Source organism: Ammospiza caudacuta, chromosome 13 (genome assembly GCF_027887145.1).
Source record: "Ammospiza caudacuta isolate bAmmCau1 chromosome 13, bAmmCau1.pri, whole genome shotgun sequence".
Taxonomy (NCBI): Eukaryota; Metazoa; Chordata; class Aves; order Passeriformes; family Passerellidae; genus Ammospiza; species Ammospiza caudacuta.
In genome coordinates this window covers 18,282,905-18,309,543 of record NC_080605.1, presented here as the reverse complement: position 1 = coordinate 18,309,543, position 26,639 = coordinate 18,282,905, and the positions used below count along the sequence as shown (strand labels likewise).

At 40.9% G+C, this 26,639-nt stretch overlaps 1 protein-coding gene across 2 annotated transcripts in view; it reads right to left on the bottom strand.

The window, feature by feature from the left end:
- The window catches only part of CDH13 (cadherin 13), a 441,187-nt gene that overhangs the window by 277,759 nt on the left and 136,789 nt on the right, over positions 1 to 26,639 (bottom strand). For both annotated transcript variants that reach the window (XM_058813426.1, XM_058813425.1), the window contains exon 3: positions 8,475 to 8,683. In XM_058813426.1, coding sequence (XP_058669409.1) covers positions 8,475 to 8,683 — 209 coding nt within the window. The remainder of the gene's footprint in view (positions 1 to 8,474; positions 8,684 to 26,639) is intronic.

Genomic DNA, 26,639 nt, shown 5'->3' with positions numbered 1-26,639 from the left:
GATGTGAAAAACTAAGTATCAAAAATAAAGATATCTATGCAAATGCCTCTTTTTAGAGACGTTTGTATTAAGACAGGCACACACACATTCTGTCCCCATGTACTTAATAGTTGCTCTTTGAGGATCTTACAGGATGAAAGTCACTTTAGAAATGAAAGATATTACATATCCTAAGAGAAATCTACTTATCCTTTATGATCTCGCCCAATGTTCTGCGATATCATTCTTAGCCTCTTGCTTTCTTATTTATATCCTCATTTACTACATGAATTTTAAATTTAAACCTTTCACAAAGGGTTTCTTTAAACCTTCTTCTAAAGGTGTGTTGTTCCCCACATCTCTGTCATGAGTTTCCATAGAACTCCATCAGTCTCTGAAGATTGAAGCATAGGATTGGCACAGTTCTGTCTGTTCCAGAATACTTCCAGGCCAAACACAGAACAAAAAATACTGGAAAAATAATTATATGCCAATGCATGATGGTTTATCACTAATCCCCAACATTTAGTGGATTCTTTCTTTATATGGATAAAGGACAGTTAATGTAGAAATCATAAAGAGAAGCTAATTTAATTCAAAACATCCACAGATAATTAATCCATCATTCAAATTCTCATAAAATGTTTTAGTCACAAGAAGTAAATAGGTATTTTCTTGGCACTATGTGCCAGAATCCATTTTAGTTCAAATACAAGATTTTAACAACCCTTGAGCAAGTGCTCTCATTGAGGTTTGTGGAAACTTTGCCTTGAGATCTTATAGATGGAGGATAAGACCTCAGTGTGTTTTAAAATAAAAGAGAATAAAATTGGTGCATTCTAGAACTGTGTCTGGTTCTGAGTTTCCACAAAAACCTGAAGTTTCCACCAGAAGCACATCAAGCCACAGTGAAATGGTACCTGTTGCAGCAGGGAGAACCAACTGAGCAGCCTAAATGCAGCTCAGGGCTGAGAGGAAATCTGTTTGTAACTGGTTTTTAATAAAATACATTCATTGCAAAGAATTTTGACTGTCATTTCACATTAGTCTCTAAATAATTTGAAATCGTTAACAGGGTCTGTGTTTGTCTCAAAAATAATCTAATTTCACCTTTGAATCACTGCTAAACGCATTAAGTTCTTAGCCCTCCTTGCTACTGAGGAGCACAAAGTGCCTTTTCCTGGGTAACTACACCCTGGCTCACATGGAATCTGAATGTGGATTACTCACAGAGAGGCACTGAACACTCAGGGAAGTTAACACCTTCTTGTTTCACAGGCAATTATTCATGTTTCCAGTCTATAAGACCATTTTTCTCTCCTTAAATAACCAAGCACTTCTCATTTACATGCTGAAGTTGCACACTAAGGGAAAGAGGAGGAAAGGGAGCCCACACATTTGATCTAGGCACTTACACACACAGTGAATAAACTTATGAGTCACACTTTGTCCAAAAAAGGAACATTAAATTAATGAAAACCACCAGTGGCTCCTGTTCTTTATAGCATTTACTCTGGTATTCAACACAATATGTAATTGTTGCTATGGCAACTGCCACATCTTTGGCACCATAATAATTCTCAGATAAATAGATCTTTGTCAGAGCAAACTCCAAAGCCAGTGGATATGAAACCTGCATTTCCTTGGTGCTGGGGAAGGGGGAATTCAGAGCAGGCCTGAGGAAGCGCAAGCCTGGCACTGGAGGGGAGGGGAGGCTGCAGAATTGTGGGTGCCCATTAAATCAGAGCTGCTCTGGGGGGGATGCAGGGACACCCAAAAACTGCCCAGCAAAGGGGCAGGGGAGCCACAGCACTGCCAGGCACAGCTCCTGCTCCGGGGCTTCAGCTGAAACCCTCTGGAATCTGATCATTTCAGCAGGTTCTGGACCAGGCTGAGGCACAAAAAGGGAAAACAGGTGATTGGAATTTCTGCGGAAAAGAGGTTGAGGAAATTTCTGCTACAAAAGGAGCTCTTTGTTGTTTCTGCAACAGCAAGTGGTCTGCGCAGAGGATTTTTATAAAAATATCATTTAAAAGGCAGCTAAATGACACTAGAGAATGACCCATTGATGAGAACAAGCTCTTGCTTTCATTGACATAAATTGAGATGTATTTTGTGCAATCCTAAAAGTAGCATTGCATTTCTTTAAAAGAAAAAAAATCTATTCAGTGGTGATTATAGCACGGAAAAGTCATTTACGAAAATGCCACCAATACATAGGTATTAAATTCTAAGATCACTTTTACCTCAGCTTTTGATGCATGAATTCCAAGTCAATATGTGTTTACAGTGCGATAACAAAAGTAACAGGAGTGATAACAACTTAATAACTAGGAGAATGTTAATATGTTAAACTTTCTGCCAAACTGAACAGTGAGAAAATGACTTTTTTTGTTGTTTGATCTTTAAGAAAATCCTTCTTTATATGCCTGAAGGACACTTTCATATCTGAAGGGAAGGGATCTCCTCAGCTTTTCTTGAAATGGTATTCTGTACACAGTTTTGATCAGTATAATAACTCAAACGTATCATAGGTATTGATGCACCCCCTGTGACTTATTCAATTTTGTGCCTCTAAAATTAAATGCAAAACATGGTATTTTATTTATGCAGTGTATCCCTTTCTGCTGCAACTGCTATATGCAAAATCTAATAATCTAATGGAGCTCTTGGAGCCTGTTTGTCAATATCTCATATGAGAGTCCATCTCCATACCTCTGCACAGTCATTTTCAGCCTATTTGGAATTCTGTTCTAAACAGAAAAATGCTAATATACGTTAATGGGAATGATTGCCTGCTATATCAGAGAAGCTGATTCTTGATCTTATTTTCCAAATAACTTATTGAATTGCCAGATGACTAAACTCAACTATTCACACTTCCTCGCCTGAATATTTTCTGCTGTGAGAGAATCCTGATTCATAATAAGATTATTGATCCGTTATCATCTTTCTAAGGCATAAAGCCATACATGTAGGATTTAAGGCTCTAGGCACTTTTTATCTCATATCCATAATATTTGCAATCTCTATCCTGTGGGGATAAGCAGAGAGCAAGACACAAACAAGAAATGCTAAGGTTTAAATCCAAGGAGCTTAGTTTCATTATTTCTGTTTGATACTTTAGGAAACATGCACAGGCAGAAAGCAACTTGCACAAAAGGCAGAGGCTTGGTAGGAATGAGGATTTGGGTCTGCAGGGAAGTTTCCAGCCAGGCTGCTGAGGCTCTGTGACAAACGCAGTGAGTGCTGGCATTGGGGAAAGCAGTGATTTGACAAAGGGAAAAAAAGCAGCAGCTTCTGCCCAGCCCCTGGCTGGTACAAAGTGCACTGGACAAAGTAACAGCGCTGGGGCAACTTCATTTCCTTCAGTCTGAGCTGCTGCTGGAGATGGCTTTAAACTTTGTCTACAACATGCTGTCTCTGGGTGTGCTCCTCACCCTTATCTCTTCTTTTCTTTCTCCTGTTCCTTTTCTATCTAGTGCCTGAAACGTGTCCTGAGGGTTTGACAGTTTCTATTTAATCATTTCATCCTTCTGTATGGAATACTGCTGAGCACCATGCAGTGAAGTTACTACCAGCCTGGAATTTCTGAATATCTGCCTGCCCTCTTATCTGCTCTGGTGCCAGACTCTTGATATCTCACTCCCCTCCACCCCTCACCCTGTGTCTGTAATGGTGTAGCAAATAAAAGTTCTAAATAACTCCCTTTGCTGTGGGGAAGGAAAAAAAAAATAAAGGCTGCCAACACAGAGAGGCAGAGACAGATTGTGTCCCAAGGTTTCCTTTTAGCTCTCAGTACACTGAGGGTATGTTCATTAAAACCAGCACTAGATTTCAGAGGGGGACCAGGACCAGCAGACACCATTTTATTTAGCCTTGGAGGACAAAGTTCAAGTCTCAGCTTGCCACCTTTTGCAACTCACCATTTATTATGAGGCTCTATAAAAGCCTGGCAACGCTTTCTGCCTTCCACAAAACCTGACTCTTTCAATAAATACATAAATCCTCTAATGTCTGGACACATGTTCAGATAAGACGAAATTTCCAACTTTCAGTTGTCCTACTTTCTCCATAAAACAAAGCAGGGATCAAGCATTGGACAAGACACAAGTTTAAAAAAGAGGAGAATGCTGCCAGTCATTGGCTCAGCCATTTTCTCCTCAGCTAGGGTTTATGAGTGATTTATTTTTCCATTAGGGATTTGAGGCTTAGCAATTCTCTGAATTATTCAGAATGAATCCAAAGTTCATTTGGGGAATTCTGGGTGAATCAAGACATTTCCAGGTCTCTTTATTTCTTAATATCCCCAAGCACTCCAGTCCTGACTGTGTGAGAGGGCATCAAGCAAACACTGTCAGAGCAGGGCACAGGCAGGGCAAGGCACATCCCAACACTGGGATTCCATGGGGAATGTGATAGATGAGTGATTGGATGCTTGACTCTCACAATTAAAATGCAAATATCATGTATATATGTTAAGAGAAGTTTTATAGATTTATAATTGTGTTTTACACTCCTTGTGTTGTTATCAGGGACTGGACTGGGTTTGGGACATTTGGGAGGGTTGGCTTGTTACTATGGCAGCACCTGAGCTCCAAAAAAGATTCAAGGAAGTGATTTCCACCACTGGACAGGGAAGGAGGAGTCCATGGACAGAACTTTGGGAGAGGCTAAAGGGTTAAAAGGTGAAACCTCCATTGTGTGCGTGAGCGTATGGTGGGAAAAATCCTCTGCTCTCGGGGTCATAATTTTTTCTCTATTCAGTCTTCTGCTGTGTTTTTGATAAGGTTTTATTAAACCTTTCTAAATTTTTGGAAGTGAGTAGCATTCCTCACAGGAATGTTCCATTGTTCACCAGCACTGCTCCATGGGAAACGCATGTGGGATTCCTCTTTTTCACTGAGCACTGATTGCATCAGACTCCAAGGCTGTACAGACACAAAATCATTAAAGAGTTAACTGTTCCACCTGTCACAGGCTCTTCTGTACACTCACATTCAAAAGCCTCTTAGAAATGAAGGAAGATTTTTGGGAATATTCCTCTCTGTCAAGACAGACACCAGTGCATCTATCCAAAATCACAGGAGGGAGGAGGCACATCCAGCAGGCTGCAGAAACCAATTCCAGCTGGAGGCTGATCTGGAATCCAGTGTGGAATCTGATGGACAGATTTCTGCGTGTATGAATATCTGTAGCAGAGATTGATGGGGTTTAGGGTATGTTAGACATGCAGACATCAGGGAAAGCAGCAATGCAGTGTCTGCCCCTGTAGGAGATTGTGTGACCATGGCCAAGCTGTCTCGTGATTGAGGAACCACCTCTGCCCATATTGCAGCCATGGCACCCCTGGATGGAGAGCTGCAGGCTCTGCAGGTCTGTTATGCTTCTGGCAGAAGAGGAGGAAAACAGGCCTGTCACATGCAAATAACAGCTAAATACTAAGCGACATTCCGACAGCCACTGATTATACTCTGGCCATGAAGTTAATTTCATTAATCACATAGGACAGATCAGCGAGGCCAGCTGGAATCATCCCCCATCTTTCCAGGCAAGAACTGCACCCCTTCACCAGCAGAATACCAAAAGCTTTTCTGCACACTCCAGATTGCACCTCTAAATAATTTCCATATTCATCCAAAGTATGGTTGGTAGCAATCAGAAAGTTTAGGAGCTAGGAACTCTGTTCCTAGGCTCCAGTGCCAGTCAGCACATCAGAAATCATTGTTGAGAGCCATTCCCAAACACGTTGGGAATCTGCAATTAGCAACATTAACAATGGGATTTCACAGATGTAGGTTACATGCTTTCAGAAAAGAAATGGCAGTTGCTGGCAGTGGGGAAATACTTAAGAACTACTTATCCCCTAATTAGACAAGGTACAGTTCTCTAAGTACTGAATGCTAAACACTGCTCCAGCATGTGCTCATCTTAACCCCACAGAATTATGCTGAATTACTGAGGTTCCATCTGAGCATTTCTTAGCCAAGGCTCCTTGCATAAACAGATGGAGCAGTTCTGCGGTTTCCGTGCTGACACATTTAGACTGCAAAAGTACAGGATTAAGTTCAAATTTATCATAAAATCACTTTAGATAGGATGCTGCAGTCTTTATATCCTTCTCAAGTATGACAAACAGAAAGACAACACTGTCTGTGTGGTGTTTAAAACAGGCAAATAGATAAAAAGTTTGGGAAGAAATATTGGTTTAACAGCTACAGAGGACTGGGTGAGGCCAGAGCAGGACAGCCAGCCCCAGAGATTTTTATATTCCCTTGAAGGAAGGGTGATTCTCACTAGATGGATTTCCCAGGACACATTAAGGCATCATGTCACTCACAACAGCATTGCAGACACTAAATCCCACCTGAAATGGGTAATCAGCCGCTTATGGGCAGAATATTAAAATCCAGAAAGAGGTGATGAATGCAGGTTGAGATGATGTTGTGATATTGTCACCTGTGAGGAAAGGCTGGCAAGTGGCAGAATTTGCCTGATTTAGTCTGGTTTTCTCTCTTTGAAACAACACAAAGTAGTTGGAACAGAATCCAGGAGTGGGGCCAAAGCAACCCTGGCTTTCAAATGTAGTCTGGAGAGAGATTTCACCAATAGGCATCAATTGATATTGCTGGAACATTCTGAGGGGAGACTCCCCAGAATCCAAACAGAACGTAAAGACAACGGGTCACTGGCAGAGCTTTGTCATAATAAATACACATCCTGTAACTCCTGCTCATGAGACAAGATCTCCCCTAGACTGTAACTTCCATAGAATATCTGACAAGATCTCCCCTAGATTATAACTTCCATAGAATATCTGACAAGATCTCCCCTAGATTATAACTTCCATAGAATATCTGACAAGATCTCCCCTAGATTGTAACTTCCATAGAATATCTGACAAGATTTTCCCTAGATTGTAACTTCCATAGAATATCTCTCCTCACAGATCTGGAAGGGCTGCTTCTCTAAGAAAACCAGAATAAATCTTCAGAATGTGATTCTCAGAGAGTCAAATCTTCACACATAAACCAATCCCTTGAAGTTTAACTCCAGGCCTCCTGTCAGAGACGTCTCAAACTCCTCAGTGGTTTTAGTAACTTCTAACCAGAGAATGATCATCTCCATTTTCAAACTGCTCCTAAGGTTTCAAAATAAAACCGTTTGAACATTCTTGTGAATGCACCAGAAGGAGCAAGGCTTGCTAGTCTGAGGCACAGGACAGCCAAGTGCCCAGCTTGCTCCTCAAGTGTAGCTTTCCTACTCTGAATTTGGCAGTCTGTGGTCCTAAACTCACAGCTCCTCCACGTAAGAGACTCCCTTGAGTATGACTGCGTTAAAATTTAATTTTGTGAAGAAACGGCATATTTAAATCAAATTAAATTCCATTTCAGTGTTCTGATCAGCTTTCTGCAGTTACACATTCTGGTTCTTTCTCTCCTGCTGGCAATCCATATTCACATGGTGTGCTGCTTAAAGTGCAGAGCAAAACCTTTCCTCAGCCACGGACTTTCAGAAGGTTGTTCAACCTTTCTCCTCAGGATAATTTGTTTTTATAATGGAAGGCTTAAGTTATACTAATATATTGTTGGGAATATAAGGAGAATGCTGGCAATTGAATGTCTAAATACCAAATCAAGACAGCAGATCAGTCATTTTTATCAAAGTTTCTTTATACTTCTGTGAAATTATAGGTCTGGAAAGGTACCAGGCTTAATTGCCTAGTAAGCCACAACCTTGCCTGCCTCTCTCCTAAATGCCAGGACACAGAAGTGAAGCTATCTCACGTCTCCTTTTGTTACTTGCAGGGGTGTGAAGTAAATAATTCCATTTATAATAATTCAATTCAATTTCTGAAGTGCTTTATCCCCCTAAGGATGAGGTTTGTTTTACACTGAAATTCAGGAGAGGGAAAGAAAGGACAAAATATTCAGTGGACAGATCAGAACAAAAATCAGCAGGGTACAGAGACAGAGTGTAAATGTGTGCCACTGTGTACAGATGTTTAAGCAGTTTACCACCCAACAATGTCAGATAATCAGACCAATATAAAAATTTAAATTACACAGAATTCATTCCCATGCACTTAGACTAGGAGCAAGACGTGAAGGTTCTGTAAATTCTAAATTACACATTTAAACTATGATTTTCCATTTTTAGTTGTGGCCAAACTGTGATTACCTGGCATAACATACATTGGAAGAAGCAGTCAATTTTCATACTTGGGCTCTTTCATTTGAATAAAGTCTTTATGAATGTTTAGCATCCCCACCTGAAGATTTAATACATCTTCCTCAACCCGGGAAATTTGCATCACAAATTAAACCAAGAGCTAAAACGTTACAGCAATATCTGCATTGAAGACTGATTTTGATCTCTGCTAACAGATTAAAATTGCCTACAATCCTAGGCGACACATGTAAATATTTAGCAGCAGCATCTCCTTGGCACTTTTATTTATTTTTTTTTTTTTTAATCTTTGGTATTTCTCTTACCTTTAATGCCCCACGTTTTTCATTTGCTTCAAGGATAAAGATTTCTGCCATATCCTCGGCGTGCTCCGACCGCGCGTGCACAAACAAGGCTCTGCCAACTTCTGATACGTTCTTGAGTGCAACCAAATTCCCATCGAGTTCCACTCTAAAGTCTGGGTTAGAAACTTCAAAGTTCAATTTGTTGTTCCCCTGGCAGTCATCAAATTTCACTGGGGGTGAAAAGAAAAAAAGGAAAAAACACATTGTAAGTATCCACTTTGGAACACAAGCTTCAGATATCTTTATGTCATTAGGTTGTCTACAGATTTGGGAAGAAATGTCTCTCAAAGGAAAAAAACTTTCAAAGAAATTCTATATTTTTTTTTATTCTTCTTCATAAAGAAATGTATGAATGAAAGAAAGAAAGATGAAGAGACTTTGACCAGTCTAACTGGGTGGCAGATAAACAAAACACTTTGGACATTAGCCTTTTGGGATCAGACCTCCTTGTGCTCCTCATCCCAGCCCAGGACCTCCAAAGGCTCTTCTGTGGCAAAGTGCTTTTAGATATCCAGCACATCTTTAGGCTCAGCACTGGTTACTTACAGAATATTCAGCCCCAGGCTACTGCAAAAGTTTTATAAAACTGAAAAACTGAACTCTAACATTTCTTACTGCCAGGATTGTCACACAGTCCATGAGCTGCTCTGTATCTAAGGATTGTGAGAACTTTTAATTGAACAGCAGCTGTCAATAATCCTGTTTCACTTTACATGGAAAGTTTAAAATATTTAGGAAAGCTGGCATAAAGAGGAAAATATTCCTAAAGCACAAAGATTTGAGACTTTGTCTCAAATTTCTTCTCTGAGTAATTTTGCACAAAATACTGGATAAATTATTTGCGATTTAACTACCAGCTATATCAGTAAGAGATCTTCACCACAAACTTGCAATTGCTAAATGAACTTTTCAGGTTTTGACATCTCTGAACAATATATTTGCATGTGAAAGGTTTTTCTGCAGACAGCCTGTTTTGTATTCCCTACCTTCTCTTAGAGTTACTGCTGCTGCAGACTTTTCATTTACCTGTATGCTCTCACTATTTTTATTTTACATTTCACTTCCCCTGGATCTTTAAAAACTGCATTACAATTTCAGAAAAAACTACAGACAGTGATACCAGCTACATAAAATCAACAACAATGGAGTTTTACTACAAAATAAAGCACTTGACATAATTGTTTAAATTCACTGTATACACTTCTTGTAATGGGGCAATTTTTAAAGGAAGAGAAACAATGCCAGAGTCTCTTGTGGCCAATCCCTAAACTCTTCCTGGCTGTGGAATTTCTATAACTGGTCCTAAAGCACAGGAATAGTTTCATGGTGGGTGGCCACTCAACACTCCTGGCAAGTTACACAGAAATCCTCTTCATGCAATTCTGTATTTCTCTCCAGGCAGAACAACATGAAGGCAGGGCTGCCAGAGGACCTCATGGAGACCCTTCCTTTCTGAACATTCCTTGGGATCCAATCCCAAAGCAGAACACCACAGGGGAAAAGAACCGTCACCGATTCCAGAATTTACAACTTCAATTTATGATGAATATTGATGAGATGGGTTGAATTAACAATTAAACAATGCCAAAACCTCAAGCATTCAAGCAGAATAAGGCACAAAAAGAGATGTGAGGCACCGTTTACCAAAGAAAGAGTGGAGGGTTGGCCTTGGGCTGCTCCCAGCCACCCTGTCACTGCCCCACCTCAGCAGAACTGAGGAGAAGGATGGAAAAGATGAAGACAGGGAGGTCACTCACTAATTACCATCACTGGCCAAACAGAAACCACTTGGGGGAAATGAATTTAATTGCCAATTAGAAGAGACGTGGATGCTGAGAACAAGACAAAATTAAAACCACCCCATGAAGCCATGACCCTGTGAATTCACACCAGACAATTCCTTCCTGAGGAGAGCCCAAACTGTCTGACAGACACCGTGGGCTGTGGCAGAAAAACTCCCCCAGCAGCTGAGGGATCTGCTGCTGCACGAGGCTTCAGCTCAATTACATGTTTTTAACTAAAACTGCTGCCATTTCCTCCACTTTACTGTAGGGCAAGAGAACCATCCTTGGATTCACAGCGGGACATAAAACCAGAATTTCATCAGCTCATTTGGTGTTGCATTGAATTTTGCTGAAAGCAAGAGGGATTATAAATAAAAAAAGAAACAAAACCTCTTTTCCCTCAGACACTGCAGCGTCTCCAGACAAACCTATCTCAGGCTGTCAGGTGGCACATCCTGCCTGCAAAGTCTTGTACTGAAGGAGAACCAGGAGGGAAAACCACTGAATTTGGGAGCAGCAGCAGCTTAGAGCAATCTCAGAGTGCTCAGAGTGTGCTGGTGCCCACACTGCCAGGCTGGGAACTGCTTCCAGGAAGGGTCTGGTGCCCACAGCAGGGTTTAGAGGGTTTTGCTCCCTGAGAAAAATCTGCCTGGTGAAAAACCACCCTTTACAGTTGATGTTGGATTTATGGCAGGTGTTTTAATAGACTCACTTCAATTTCCTAAAGCTACCAACCAAAAAATGCAATATTTTCCTGTCACAACAAATGTGGGAAGTTGAAATTCTCTGTACAAACCACTGTATAGATACTGCTTGGATTGCAGCCTTTGTGAATTACAAGTCTCCTATTTTTTAATCCCCTAAAAAAACACACAACCCAACTAAATAATTTTAAAAAACCCAATGAAACAAGGTTTAGGAACTTGTTGTATTGGTGGCATCTCTTCCCACTGCAGAGGGTTTGGGACTGCATGACTCTTAGGGTCACTTCCAACCCAAGCCAGTCTGTGATTCTCTGAATAAATATATCTTTTCATAATCCAAAACTGCTGCTGATCAACTATTAATAGCTTACAATTGGAAAAATTTAGCATTGGCCTCTGAGAAATTATATCAGGAATAAAAAGTTCAAAAAAACTTATAAGTCAAAGACAACTATAATAAAATAATCCCTTAAAATCCAATGTCATGGTTCAGAGGTGTAGCATCACCCAGCCAAACAGTCCAGGCGCCTTTGAAGAAAAGGACAAACTTTTTTAAACACAAAGGGTTTTGTTTCTAAGGCAGGGAGGAGCTGCCTGGGGGTGCTCTGCTCCCACCTCTCTGCTCAGTGCTCACAAGCCCTGGGATCCCTGCATCGCTGCCATCTGCATGCTCTGGGGAAATTCAAAGGCCACCTGCAGGTTTAGCACATGGAATCAGGAGAAGCACTTGAATCTATTCTATATTCCCTTGGAAGTAAGAATTTGACACTTTTAAACCTTTTATACTTTGCTGTCTATTCATCTTGCTTCACAAAATCCTGCAACTTTTTCCAAAAAGGGCTGAGGCAGAGCTGTTTGAAAGTGGAAACTGGGGCTTTTTTACCATATCTCATCCAAAAGCACTGATGCTTTCAATTCCCAGTCCTACCACAGAAATGAGAGTATTTGGTGAGGTTAATAGCAAGGAGAAGGAAAGAAATTCAAAAGGCTCTGAGAAGTACTGATATGTAGGAGAGAAATTAGAAGTGGGAGGAGATGAAGTGATCACAGGGATAGAGAACACTGGAGATTATTTGGCCTCAGGGCCAACAGGGAGGAAACTGAAACCAATTGTTGAGAGAGTTGATGGGAACTGGAGCCTTAGATAAAATCCCTAGTCAAATGTGGACCTAATCAGGATGGTGCTGTCTGCTGGACTGGGCTGAGCAGGGAACATCGCCTGAGATTGAATACATCCCCAGGAAGCTCCTCACTGGAATGTTTGATCCCTCAGACTCATGTGGCTTCTGGGGAAGAGCCAAATACCCCAAATTTACAGTACTTGAACTGCCTCTGGCAGGTTCCAGGAGCAGCTACACAGCCCATGGAGCTGAGGCTGGCACTGACCACGCTGACCTTCCCTGCCAGGCACTCAGGAGAGCTCTGAGGAGTTTCAGCTGCGTCAGCTTCCTCAGATTTCCCATCCATGGCATCACATCTATCTCTTAACCAAACCTGTACATTGTAAATGCCCATTAAATACAAAGGAAATAGGATTTTTAGTTCCTTTCTCTGGTGAAAAAAAATCTTGCTCTGTACATAAAACCAATATAGAAATGTAAAAACTCTAAAGTGTTATTAATTAATTACTCCTTTTGTCGCCAAGTACCAACCAGTGCAACAAGAAATGAGACAGAAGTTGTGGATATCAGCTGTGGAAAGTGTCAGCCTGAGCTGCAAAGGTGCTCTCTGAATATCCAACACTTGGCTGCTTGGCAGCCCTGCTAACATATGGTCTGTGTGATGATGTTTGTGATGTTCATGCATTTGTCACAGAAATGAGGTGTGAGGAAAGCCCTGAGATGGATAATTGACGTTTTTCCCACTACCCACGTGCATTATAACAGGTTGGGTGAGTGGCAGCCTGATGAGAGGGGCCACAGACACACCCCAAAAGTTCCCATGTTCTCCTGCACACTCACTCTGCATTAGAGCTTGAGGACTTTAACTGGATTTTAAACTCCTCAGAGCAAAGGCCACCTGTTCACTCTGTGTTTGCACAGCACTTGCAACAAAATGATTCCTGTTTGGTGCTAAGGGTGCTACAAAAGTGCAAAAAATGAATAATAGCAACAGACCAGCTCTAGCCCCAAACTGAAACGTTGGTAATGCTGCACCAGGCATGACAAGCGAATGTCACTGACAGGAATTCAATGGGCAATTAAAACAGTGATCTAATATTTATGTGAGGGTGGAGTTCTTCATTTATTGACGCATCCATGACTCTTTTGATGTTCCTAGTCGTGCTCCAGCTGCCAAATGAACATCTTTATTGTGCCTAATGTGCCACATGCTATGAGGCAGGCTCCAAAACTCCATGCAAGCAAAATGAAAACACTGCCAAGCAGCTCCCAGTGAAAAACATGAGTGTCATTCATCGCCCTCTGCTCATTTCTCAGCCTCCTGTATTAGACTTCTACTCCTTTTTGTAAAATTCACATGTCAATTGTACAGAATATCTCTTTCCACTGAGCAATATTCATTATTAGCAATACCTACATGGATCCCAAGGATTTAATCACCGACTTTGAGCTTATAATCACCAAAAGACCTGATGGAAAAACTTGTGCAGGATCCCAAGTCCTCTAGTGCAATGATGGGAAAAGTTTTAACTGGAAATATTAACCTTTATAGATCTCAGCAAGGAAACTCATGTTCCTGGGATTCCTCCTCTCAGTGCATTCCATTTTCCCTGTTATGATACATCACAAATGTGAGGTTTCTACACCACTGTGATATTTATGATAATGACCCACAGATGTTTTAAAGGATACCATTTTAAAATATTGAAAGGTTAGCAGTTGCATTTCTTATAAACTAAAGTGAAAGAAACAAGCTGAAATAGGTTTGTATTCAAAAGCATATGTTGGTCTGATAGATTCCACTTCCAAAGTAATTTTTTTTCTGAGTTTAATTCTCAGCAGTTTAATTTGTTTTGAACAGAAATACTCAATCCATAATTTTCTCTCTGGTGAAATCTCCACAGAGGTATTCTGAATAAATAAATACACATATTTATCTATAAGCACACCAAAACTAACTCTGTATATCCCTGTGTACAGGTATTCATATATTTTCTGTTAGCTCATCATAACAAGCAACAAAATTACTCCTGAATGTGGAAATTTCACATTGAAAATACAGACTTAATTGCTCTGTCAATAAATATGAAGATGCTTTTTGGAAATATAACCTAGCCTTGCTCAAATCCGTGGGAATTACAACATCAAAGCAATATTATCCTCTGCATTTTTTTCCTTCTCCTTTCTAGCAAATAACTTTAGATCCTGTTGAAGGCACGAGTCAGAAGGTGTATCTGTGAGAGGTCTGGAGGTGCAAGAAAAGCACATTACAGCTGCACAAAGGCAACTTAACTTGCCTGCCCAGCAGGGATCCCCCAGCTCTGCTCAAAACAGGGAAGTGAGAGAGGCTGAGCCTCATTAACCACGGAGAAAAGGGATGGCTGAGGCAAATGGAAATGCTTCTGAGTGCTGTGGCTGTGTATAAAAATTCATAAAGCACCGTGACCTGGAGAGGCTCTTGTTAGGAATGAGAGTGAGTGAGGAAAGGGAGAGGGGCTGGGGAGGGAAGGGGTCCCAGCTCTGGGACAGCTCTGAGCTGCACAATCACCACGTGCAACCAGGCTCCAAGCGCTGAGCTATCCTGCCCGCACTGGATACCATAAATCCACCTGGAACGGCACATCTGGGCTACCTGAATCCACCCCAGAACAAGAGAGGAAGCTGCCAGAACAGCTACCAGCACAGGAGCTGGGAAACCAAACAAATCCTGCCTTTCAAGCCAACAAAAGGTCCACCAGGAGAAGCAGCTTCTTTCCCTGCCTTTGAGGTGCCTTCAAACCATCTCTTGAGCACGAGTTCTGGCAGTGAGCCCACAGCCTGTGTGGTTCTGCTGGTTTGCTGCAAAAATACCTGAGCAGCAGAAGGAAAAAGTGTTGCCCCATGAAAATTTGAGAGCAGAATAATGTCCAGACAAGACACTGTCAACAGTTAAATCAGACAGGTTGTTCCTGAAGTTATTATATTATCATTATTTTATATCTAAAAGTACTGCAGCAATAATGATTTCACAGATTAGAAACCTTCTAGCGTGACTGAAGTATTTACACAAAAAAACTTATTGAACATTTAATAAAATGAACAAAATTAATTTTATGAAAACCCTTTCTCAAGGTTTTTATACAGCTTAATGCTACCCTAACTCTGCAGTAGAATTGCTACAGAATTTTTTAACAAATCCAGCAAGCAACAGTGGGTTATTATCTTGCACTGCATGTTTATGATTTTCTTGCATTTATATAATTTCTTTATGTGCCCCTGAAGTAAATTACAGTGATGACTTATTTAGTATCCAGAGAGTCAGAAATTGAGGGAACATGAACAACAGTGAAATGTTCGTCACAACATAACAAGAATTGCTTAAGACAAATACACATTTATATTTGGATTCTTTGGAAGAACAAGTACTAAGCAACAAACTGCATCCCTGAGCACACTTTTCAAGTCTGAAAAAACAAACTGATTAGCTAAACTGGCAAACATCCCTGTGTGGTTTATGTGTGATGATTAGATTTGTGCAGAGCCCTGCTATGATACAAAAATTAGGCCAGCAGTTCATCCACAGGGCACAGGGTGTTCATTGCTGCCCTTTGGAGAACGCCCTTTCCACTGGAGAGATGGTGCCTATTAATAGGCACAGCTTTCCCTGTGCTGTCAGAATTCATTGCACGTATCACAGAGAGGAGAAAAGCTCCCTTAGATGGTGGAAGACAAGGGATTTCACCCAGGAGCCAGCTGCAGCCAAGGGAAGGTGTGATGTTCTACAAAAAGCCACACTGATCTCTCTCCTGCATATCCTCTACCACCTACAGTCATAGCAGAGCTGGAAAATTGCTAAAAACCTGAGATTCTGCAGCACAGATCACTGAGTGATACCTGACTGAAGGTTCCCTCCTGGGTGATGGGTTTGGTGTGTGATTCCAGAGCCGGGGACTCCATCACACCAAACCCCAGCTCAGCCATGCCCTGCTCTGCCCCTCTCCTCACCTCCTGCCCTGCCCAACACTGGGCTCTGGCATCTTCACATCTCACTGGGCTCTGCCTCCTTCCTCATCTCACAGGGCTCTGGCATCTTCACATCTCACTGGGCTCTGCCTCCTTCCACATCTCACTGGGCTCTGGCATCTTCACATCTCACTGAGCTCTGCCTCCTTCCACATCTCACTGGGCTTTGGCATCTTCACATCTTACTGAGCTCTGCCTCCTTCCACATCTCACTGAGCTCTGGCATCTTTACATCTCACTGAGCTCTGCCTCCTTCCTCATCTCACTGAGCTCTGCCTCCTTCCTCATCTCACTGAGCTCTGCCTCCTTCCTCATCTCACTGAGCTCTGCCTCCTTCCACATCTCACTGGGCTCTGTCTCTCTGCTCCTGGCACATGACAGCACCACTTGGCTTGATCTGAGTATCACATCTGGTACCCTGAGCTAGAAGTGATCAGCCCTAAAACCAGAGGCCTCACAAATTGTATCACCCCAGGTCTGGAGCAAAATGTCCTTGCCCTGCAGCACTGGGGTTGCTGTTTGGTTTTCCAGAACAGAGCACAAGTGAGCAAGACAGCTCCATCAGCACCAAAGTCAAGGATTCCTGACTTTTTCCATGCCACTGCTACTTGGCTTTTCCCACCACGCTCCCTCTTTCCCTTCTGCTAGAAAGGAAGATCCCTGAGCAGCATCTCGTGCTCTTCAACAAATTTATTCTGCCAACAGGGCTCCATCAGCTGTCTGTGACTGCTTGAAATTACAGCAAAACACAACCACTGCAATCAAAACTGAAGGCATTCCCTCCTCCTCCTCCAGCAGACTTCATCAGCTCACATTACATGATATCTTCACACATCATTTTGCTGCCCATTGTTTTATTTAGGGCAAAAATTTAATCAGGTGGAAGGAGCTGTAATGAGTTGTTCTCAGTTGGAAGTTATCTTGACTTATTCATTACAACACAGAGGTGTTATTGACTGATCTCCTGGGTCAGTGGCTGCATTATAAGGCACGAAAATACTGTAGCTGCTGTTCTAAACCCTAGAGAAAAATTACTGTTCAACAAAAATATTATGTCAGGGAGTGTGTCTGAAGAGAAAAAAAGAATAAAACCTTCAGAAGTTATATCACAGTCATTGATCTTCTGAGCACAACACAGAGTTCAGTTTAACCAGAGCTGTTTTCTCTCTGTAAATGCAGAGGACATGAACTGACACCACATTTGTGGAGCTCCAGTCTCAAAGGAGCTGTCACATCTGGGGAGGAAAGTGACATTTCCCTGTTAATGCTGCATCGATTGTGAGCAGCCCAAATAACCCCAGAGCCAGCAGTGATATGTAGAAAAGATACTTTTAAACTTTGTTGGTGTGTGTGAAAGGCTTTCCCATTGCAATGCAAATGATCAATAATTTTCCATTTTAGCAGATTTACACAACATTGTGCTAAGATCCCCAGGAGAACATAAGAGGAAATTAACTTTAGATTCCTACAGTGTCTTCGCTGGCTGGGCCTGAGACACGAGCAGACAGAATCAAAGACACTCAGATGCATTCAATATGCTCATGGCTCTGCAGATGGCTGTGGAAGTTTGTCAATATGAAATTAATCGTGTCTATAGAGGAAGGAGAAGGGACAGAAGTCTGAGTTTGTACAAGAATTCCCAGTGGGATATAATGGATTATTTCCTCTGAATGCTGCCTGAATAAAGCTTGGAGAGGCAGTGTGCTACTGACCATGAATTTCCTTGTCTTCTGCACATCTAATCTTTGTTCAGTCACCCTAAGTGCTAACAAATCCAAATTTCTTGATATTTGTAATTTATTGAAAATTAATCAGTGGAGATTGAATTCAGGAAAAACCCAAAAACAGTGTCCCAGGAGTTTTAACTGTAGAAAAAAAGACTGCCAACAGACGTCAAAAAGTACCAACAAGCAATCACTCACAGGAAACACCTACAGTAAAACCAGCCCAGAAAGTACCGTATTGACACCAGTATATGTTTCAAATGCCTCCAAAGCCACAAATTTATTTAGCAAAGGTTTTTCATTAGCTAGACAATTAGTCAAAGGTCATGGGGATATTTTCCCTCAAGTTGACAATTAAAACTGTTTATCTTCTAGGTCAGTATGTTATAATTACAGTGATCTGTCACTTCTTAATGTGATCTGTCAAAACTTTTTCAATTTTTTTTTTTATTTTTTAAACGCACAAGGTTCTGCCAGCACTCAACTAATTTTCTATGAGTGTTAATTAAGAAAAACTATGATATTCTCTTGGATGAACAGAAGATGCACTGGGTTACACACACATTTCCATTTGCCTGAGGTTGGCCATTAGTAGGAAAGGTAAATTATAGAAGTGAAATATGGAGCCTCACTGAAGGAATGGAAACTTTGTCTGCTCCTACAGTGGCAAGTTCAAATAATCTGGTGATTTGAGGCTGGAAGAAGAAATGACTATTGTAAAAAATATCTTTTGTTCTATACCAAGTCCATGGCAGCTACTCACAGCCTTATACACTTGCTTTTATCGGAGATGGAAGAAAAATATTGCTTGAGATATCTCTCCTGCCGTGGCAGTAACTTGGAGACAAGAAGTCAAAGGGCAGGAGCTTTTCATTAAATAAGGCATCACTACAAAGTGCTTTTTTGCACATTACCCACAGTTGCTGTGCAAGGCAATATTGCCTCCACCTCCTCAGTCTTGGGTCTTGGTTTCACCTTCTGTGCAGAATGACAACTAATCTGTAACTCAGCTCACTGCTTCCTCACCTCAACACTCCAACAAAACCCAAACTCCTGATCAGTACACGCTAGCAAATGTTAAAAACCCCAAATACATGGACATCTACAAAGAGCTGCCTTTCTTTTGTAGTGATAGTAATTATGAAATTATAATAATGTTTCCTTAGAAGACATCCCCAGGAATAAAGCCTTCAACTTGTGCCCTGTGAAATAATTTCCAAACAGCACTCAGGGGTAGGAGTTTGTTTCAGAAACAGAGGATGACGCATCATTTACAATACATAAAAGGGAATGAGAGTGAGTAATAAATCCACTGTGCAATATTTTCCTTTCAAAATGGATACTGTAGGTTGCTGGCCTATTTTCCCAGCTGCTGAATGAGTAATGCCATGCCTGAAAATCTGCTCAAACAATTTATTCTGTAGATTGTTCAGCTTTCCCAGTGAAAAAATAAATCAAAGGCCCTCCCAGTTCCAGGGAAATCTTTTGGTTTCTCATCTTCTCCATCAATGAGCCTGACAGAGGAATAGCAATTCCTCTTAGTGGTTTTCCAAGTTCTCTCACGAGAGTTCCCTCAAACTCTCATGAAGGAAGTTGATTTCTCCAGACTGATCTGATGAATGTGCAAATGACTGACCTGTACTCCTTTTCAGCCCTCAGTCTAAAAATCAGGTTAATAAAATTGAGCCCTTGGACACAGTTTACTAATAACTTTTCAGAAGGCCTTCAGAATCTAAACTGCATTTAGTTTTGCAAACTGATTTGGTAGTTAAGCTTTTGTTTTACTCAAGTAACCATCCAATTCTAACACAGAGATAATTCTATAAGCCACACAAAAATCACCCTGCTAAAATACAACATTTCTGAGAATGAGGAAAGCCACTTCTGAGAACTGTGCTAGATTTTAAACTTGTTAAACTTATTCAAACAATATCAGTGCTTGACTAACTGTTACAGAACCAAATAACCTTGGTTTGAATTTTGACTCTCACACTAAGATTAGACAAGTTGCACTGCTGAGAACAATGTAATTAAAATTGCACCATGTAATCTTGCTCTGCACAGTCATTCCCAGAACAGTTTCTATTCACATCAAACACAGGCTTTTATACTTTAAAGAAAGACAGGCTTTGGTATCTTCCACAAAAGAACTGACCTGAGGGAAAGTATATTCTGTCAGTCAGGATCATTTATAAATAACCTTAAATTTGTTTACACAGATAAACCAAGGGAAGAACATCAAGCTACTGAAGTTTGTGCCTCTTTTAATAACTAAGGAACAATGGGGAAAAAAAAAAAAAAAAAGAAGAGAAAACACAAACAGCTCAATAGTGATTATTTGATGATCCTGGTTGTGTTGTTATTCACGTTTGCTGCTGAAATGGGTGGAATTGCTCCACGTTTAAACAAGTACTGCACATGAAGCAAATGACAATGAAAACTTGTGTCAATTGCTTCACACAATCTGTATTTCAGGTGTAAGCTCTGCTCCTCTGGGCCATTTGCTGCTGGCTGGTTGTCACAGGTGGATGTCCCACCTTCCTCTGGCACCATGTGGGTAACGCTGCCAACCTTGAGTTGGCACCACTGGAACAGCAGCTGAGACCGGGATCAAGGCAGTGCTGGATTCCAAACCTTTTTGGAACATGGATCAGGCCCATAACTGACAGTTTCCACAGAAAGTTGTGATCAGTAAATAAAATTGTGTCTTGAATTAAACTTCACAGTTGACAAAAGAGTACATTGAAAAGCTATCTGAGAATTTTATTACCAGATACTCTCTCAGATTTAATGAATTACAGTTGTCCCTAAAGTTACATGAATTCCAGCTGCCATCATAGCTGTCAATTCAACTAAACTTGTGTCAAAGTCAAATAAAGGAATAAAAAATTTGATTTCTCCTTAGGCTTTGTATAGGTCCCACTAATGACAAATGCTCTGATGGCTGCACTGAGAATTACTCATAAAGATTTCCTACACTCTCACCTCACTTTGCAGCATTAGAATGCAGAAACCTCAGCACATCTGTTTGAATAAGTGCCTCTTTTCCTTCACATTAGAATAACTATAATGATTATAATGCTTATGAAGTTTAAAGAGGTAAGATAATAATCAGTCAATCTTTACTTTGCTTCTGGTTATAAAGCCATTAAAAAAGAAAAGAATGCAAAAAAAAAAACCCAAACCACTAAATCTGTGCATTTTTCCAGCTCACATCCCCTCCCAGAGCATTAGTCTCTTGTGACAAATAAAGCTCTGTCCTTGTGTACATTGATATCGTCATTTGTGTTCCACTTGGTTAATGGCTACAACCATGACAAACAGAGAATTCATCTGGTAAATGTGAGTTGCCAAAAGTTTTCAAGTGACACAATGTTATATATTTATACACACGGCTGCTTAGCAACTTTGTAGTAGTTCCACCCAGGAACTGAGGCATAAATAAGTAATTATGCTATAGCAGAGAGTGCATGAGACATTTATAAATGTAGGAACAGAAAGGTTATCAGAATTCATCACCTAGCAACAAATATAATATCATCAGCTCTCCTGTCTAGCAGGCATCTAGCAAGACATGCATTATAAACTCTGCTGCCTAGCAAGTTAACTTGGGAGTTTGAAGCTGAAATGAACTCTACAGCTAATTAAACTTAGCTCAGTGCTTCTGTAGGCTGCTTGTTTGTGTTTCAGCACTTGCTTTATTCTGGAATAAACGGTTGCCATTCACTCATCCACAGATGGGTCACACTCAAACACTGACAGAAGCCAAGAAAATGAGAATACAGAGACATCCTGCACTTTCTCATGGCTCCCAAGAAATCGAGACTGGCGGGTTGATGCCTGTAAATACAATGCACAGGAGCAATTCTGGGAACGTGCTGAGATCCCTCAGACTCAGAACATGATCAAACTGTAGAGTCAACATGGCTCCCACAACGCAATTTTGGGGATGACTCCAACACAAAAGAATGGTTTTACAACTCCACACTTGTCTTAAACATTTCAAAGTGATGGATGTAATTATTCACCAGATTCACTTAATAATAGACTAGATCTTGTATCAATGAATATTAACTAAAAATAAAATTAGTTTTGAAGTACCAAATGCTTTGTGTATTCAGCCTGATAGACAACCTTCACTCCCTCCCTCCATCCTCTTTCCCCTCAGTGTTTTACATAAATACTCTGTTATTACAAAATCTGCTGTCTGGAAACTGATGAGCCTCATTATTGCACAGGCAGTGGCTGCTATTGTACTGCAATGTAGAGTGATAGAGGTGCACTGGTGCCACCACACTTCATTTTACTTTGTTCATCTCATATTATTTTTGGAAAGCAGTTCCTGATCATCACCTCCAAGCTCTTTTATTTCGCAAGTGTCTTCATTAAAATTTCCTTCCAAAGCTGAACAAAACCAGATTTCATTACAACCCTGAAAGATGTCTGTCAATGCTTTGAAGTTCTGCCAGAGACAAGTCTGGATTGGGAATATTCTACACCAGGGAAGCTTTCATAGAAGAGTAAATTACAGACAGAGAAATGGATCCTGAACTGGCAAAGACCACACAGTCATTCTATCCATTTCCTAGACATGGAACAGTTCTCTCAGATGAATCCCAACTCAACAAGAGATGAGAACATTTCCTTGCAGGAGGAGCTGGAGCCCAGCAGCCCTGGTTTAGTGCAAGTAGATTACCTGGCCAACCATGACAAGCAATCAAGAAATAAAATACAGACTCTTTACATCCCCCCACATCTGCTCCTGCCTTTGCAGACCAATCCTCCCTAGTTGGTACACTCAGTCTCTGGGCTCCTCCTGACTCACATGTCAGGAGCATCTCTCATCCCAAGCAAGCACGAGGAGGAACGTGCTCAGCTCCTGGGGAAGTGTTTCTCTCACTGTGATTCCCGTGCCTGCCTCCCACCCCCTCTCCTGCTGACACAACCTTTCCCTACAACATTCCCATACAGGAATTGGCACTAAGTTGTACTGCTCAACTTAGCTGCACTTGCAGACTTGTTTCCCAATTATTCATTCGTCCTCCAGATTTCCAAACCAACAAAGGAGTAAACATTATTTTACTACTGCATTCACTTGCTGTTCCAGGAGGAGATGCTGCATTTCTCCCCCTTTTCCTTTTGAAGTGTCTAGAATACCCTCCTTTATAGGCATGGAAAATAACCCAACTTTAACCTGTGTTAACATGTTGGGAGCTCCAGATGAATTGCTCATGTGAGGTCACACAGCAGGCACTTCCATAGAAACACGGAACAGTTGAGGCTGGAAATTACCCAGGAGATCAAGTCCAACTTCCAGCCCAGTACAGCCACCATGTTCATCATTAAGCCATGTCCTCAGGTGACATATCCATAGGTTTTTTCCAGGGATGGTGACTCCATCACTTCCCTGAGCAGGAACTTCCCTGAGTTCCAATGTTTTAAAGCATTCCTGTGAAGGAATTGTTCCAGAGCTCAGCATGGCTCTCTCCAGTGCAGAGAGCTCCACTGCCCATAGCTCTGCAGGCCACTGCTCCTCTATAAAAAAGTTGGAATCACCGCACAGGGTGGAGGTGCAAATATTCCAGAAAAACAGCATTTGGACACAAGCATCAAGACTTGCCTAGGAAGAAACCTGGAAGTGCCAGAACAGTCAATCAGCACACACAAAATAAATAGAAAGTTACCACCTGAGAGCACCAATTGACAATAGACAGTGTCACAAAACCTGCCACTCTCAGGAACTGAAAAGCTTTTCATAGGCCAAGAATGTTAAATTAATTTCATTGTCTCCATCCACAGAAGCCATCAGGTTTTTATTTCCACTGAAATGGGGTTTGGCTACAAGTATTGAAGAATTCATTTGCTCAAAATGCATCCTGTGACCTGCAGGGACCAGGGACAGCCATGGAAACTCCCTCAGGAAGTTCATCTCAATGACAAGCACATGTACAAAGTGTTGAAAATGTCAGACAGGGGTGAGCAAATTGATAGTTAGGATTAAATAAGGATGCTTAAAGTACCAACACAAGCATGCACATGCTGAATGTGGGCAATAATATTTTGAAATACAAATTTGTGCATTTAATTGTTATTAGGAATGGGAGAAAATCCACCTAAGAAGATTCAAATACCAGATCTCTATTCCCATTCCAGACAGGCAGTGTTCACAAACATGGACCAGCCTCTTAACAGGCAGACACCAGTTCTTCCCAGGTAGCACAAGTGACACAGCATGGAACAACATCAGCAGGGAAAATCAAGAACCAAAAATCAGATTCTGCAAAAAGTTACAAGATTATGGATAGGAGACAAATGGAAAGGAAATGCAGATATTCCAGAGGGAATGCTACTGGTCATTTGAGCAAGTTCTATAATTCTTAGGCCTCAGGACAGCAGGAGAGTTCACTACTGGTGAGAGTGTTTGATCCTGTGTGATGGAAAAGCTGCACCCAAATGAGTGTCCCAATTTCTGAGCTGGTGGAGAAAGAGAATACCAGCACTAGACTTTGGTAAAAGGATCACGTGGGATTTATTTAATTCTGGCTTCACCAGTTATTCCAAACTAACACTTTATTCTAGGTCAAACAAAATAAATGTTAATATTAAGAGATTTTTAAAAAATATTTTTAATTTGAGCAAGGAGGAAAAAAAATAATCAAAAAAAGTCCCACAAATTTCCAAATTTAAACAAATGTCTGGGCAAAAAACAATTGTTCTCACACTTGCATGAGGTGAATTATGAGGCATTATTCCAATTAACTGATGTGTAACACTGCTCAAGATTTACGTCAGAAACAGAATTTCATTATGGAAAAAAAAATTAATAGATTTACAAAATAATCATAACTTATTAAAAAACCATCACCTTCCAACTAGTAAACATATTTACTGTTCTTTAGCTTGTTTCAAGCAAAGTCAAGGCAAACCAGATAAACAATTTTTCTATTTTAACTACCTATTGTAAGTTTTTTTTTACACAGATTCAATATCCATTCTATGTGGAAACAAATGTTGGTGCTGTGTAAATTAATTTCTTGTTTATTAAAATAATATCACATTCCCACAGGCACAGAAGGGAATTAGGAATTTCTCTTTTCAGATTTTACCTCCTCTATAAATCTTAAAACTTTATACATAGTTAATTAAAAACAGTTGCAGTGTATAACTCATCATTACATATATCAGCTAACATTTCTCATTAAGGCCAAAGATTTTGGAATTGCAGCTGCTGCCTGGAAAATAAGTCCTTTTTATACATATCCTTCATAAAACAATCTCTGTTGCACATTCCTATTGTTTTGTTATTTTTTCCCCTGGTAGATATGTACTTTTCTGCTATTGCTTTAAAACTGCATTTACTTGAGAAGCAGGAGTTTAAATCCAGGACTTTATGAAGCTCAAAAAAAAGACACTTCTTAGCAAACATCAGAGCAGAGCAAATAATTCACAACAATCATTTATTTATTGGATTTGCCATTTATTTTTCTATTCACCACAGATTGCTAAATTCTTATATGTAAATTATTCATGAATTTCTGCCAATGCTCCTGCCATTTAAATTACTGTGAAAATGGAGTTGCAATTATTCTGATTTCAACATTGGCTCTGTCAGGTTTTTGGAGCACTGGTTCTGCTCCATGATTGGTTGCAACTTGCCAATTTGGAATATGTTTCAAGCATTACACTTGAGTACACTGTTCAAAATTTACTTTGTCAGTTCTATACTTGCAATTTGTGCTCTGAATATAATGTTTTCTGACATTTCCATACTGACAAAAGCTCGAGTGTAGACACAGCTATATCTTGCTTCAATGGACATTTCAGTGGCATTATTTCAGTCATTTTCAGTGCCAAAGCCATTACCAAAATACATGAGACTGACAGAGGAGGTTTTTGACATTGACTGCCTCTGTGTTTTCTGCTGTTTATAAAGGTGCCTGAGTCAGGAGGGCTCTTGATGGCAATCCCAGCTGGTTCCTGCTCAGGCCATCCATGAAGTGTGCAGCCAGCACTCAAGGGAGGAGCACAAGAGATCCCACCCCAAGATCCCAAAAGAAAGGGAAAGGAATGGCAAGGAGCAATCTTTCCATGCAGGAGGAGCCCACCTTGGCTCATTGGCTGATCCTTTCCACCCAGGAGGGAGAACTCTGCCAGGGAGTTGTTGATCACTTCAGCTAAAACATCCTGGCATCCCAACAGGGCAGCTCCAGCCAGGAGTCCCCAACTTCTCCAGCACCTGGGAGAAGCTCTCATACTGCCCCTCCAAACCTCTGCCAAAAAATAACAGCTGGGAAACAGGGACTTTGAGACAGTTCAGTATCAAAACACAACCAGAGCTCCCCTAGGGTCAGATGAGGCTGAGGGATTCCCATCCTTCAATTTCAAAGCCAATGTGTAAAGAGATTCCCTTCAGTGTTAGCATTACTGCAGAACATCCCATTTTCATCTCAGAATCTCCCGAGCTGCCTGTGCTGGGGATCTGCATTTGCACCTTTGCTATTAAAACTTGGCATTGTACCCATTGTACTCCTGACAACAGACAAATGGCCTGAGGTTACACACAGATCAGGAGGGACAGAAAATACTCCAAGTTTCAAAGAGGTAACTCACCATCCTCTCAAACTTTCAACACTTTACTTTTTCCCATCACTTTTCAGAAGATAAACCTTGCAAGGGGACGGTTATAATTGAATTTCCCAGTGTTAGCAGCAATGCATTTTACATGAGAGAGCCTGATCTTGCTTCACAGGGTTGAAGAGTGTTTGCAAGCCAGTAAAGCCCCATCAGTTAC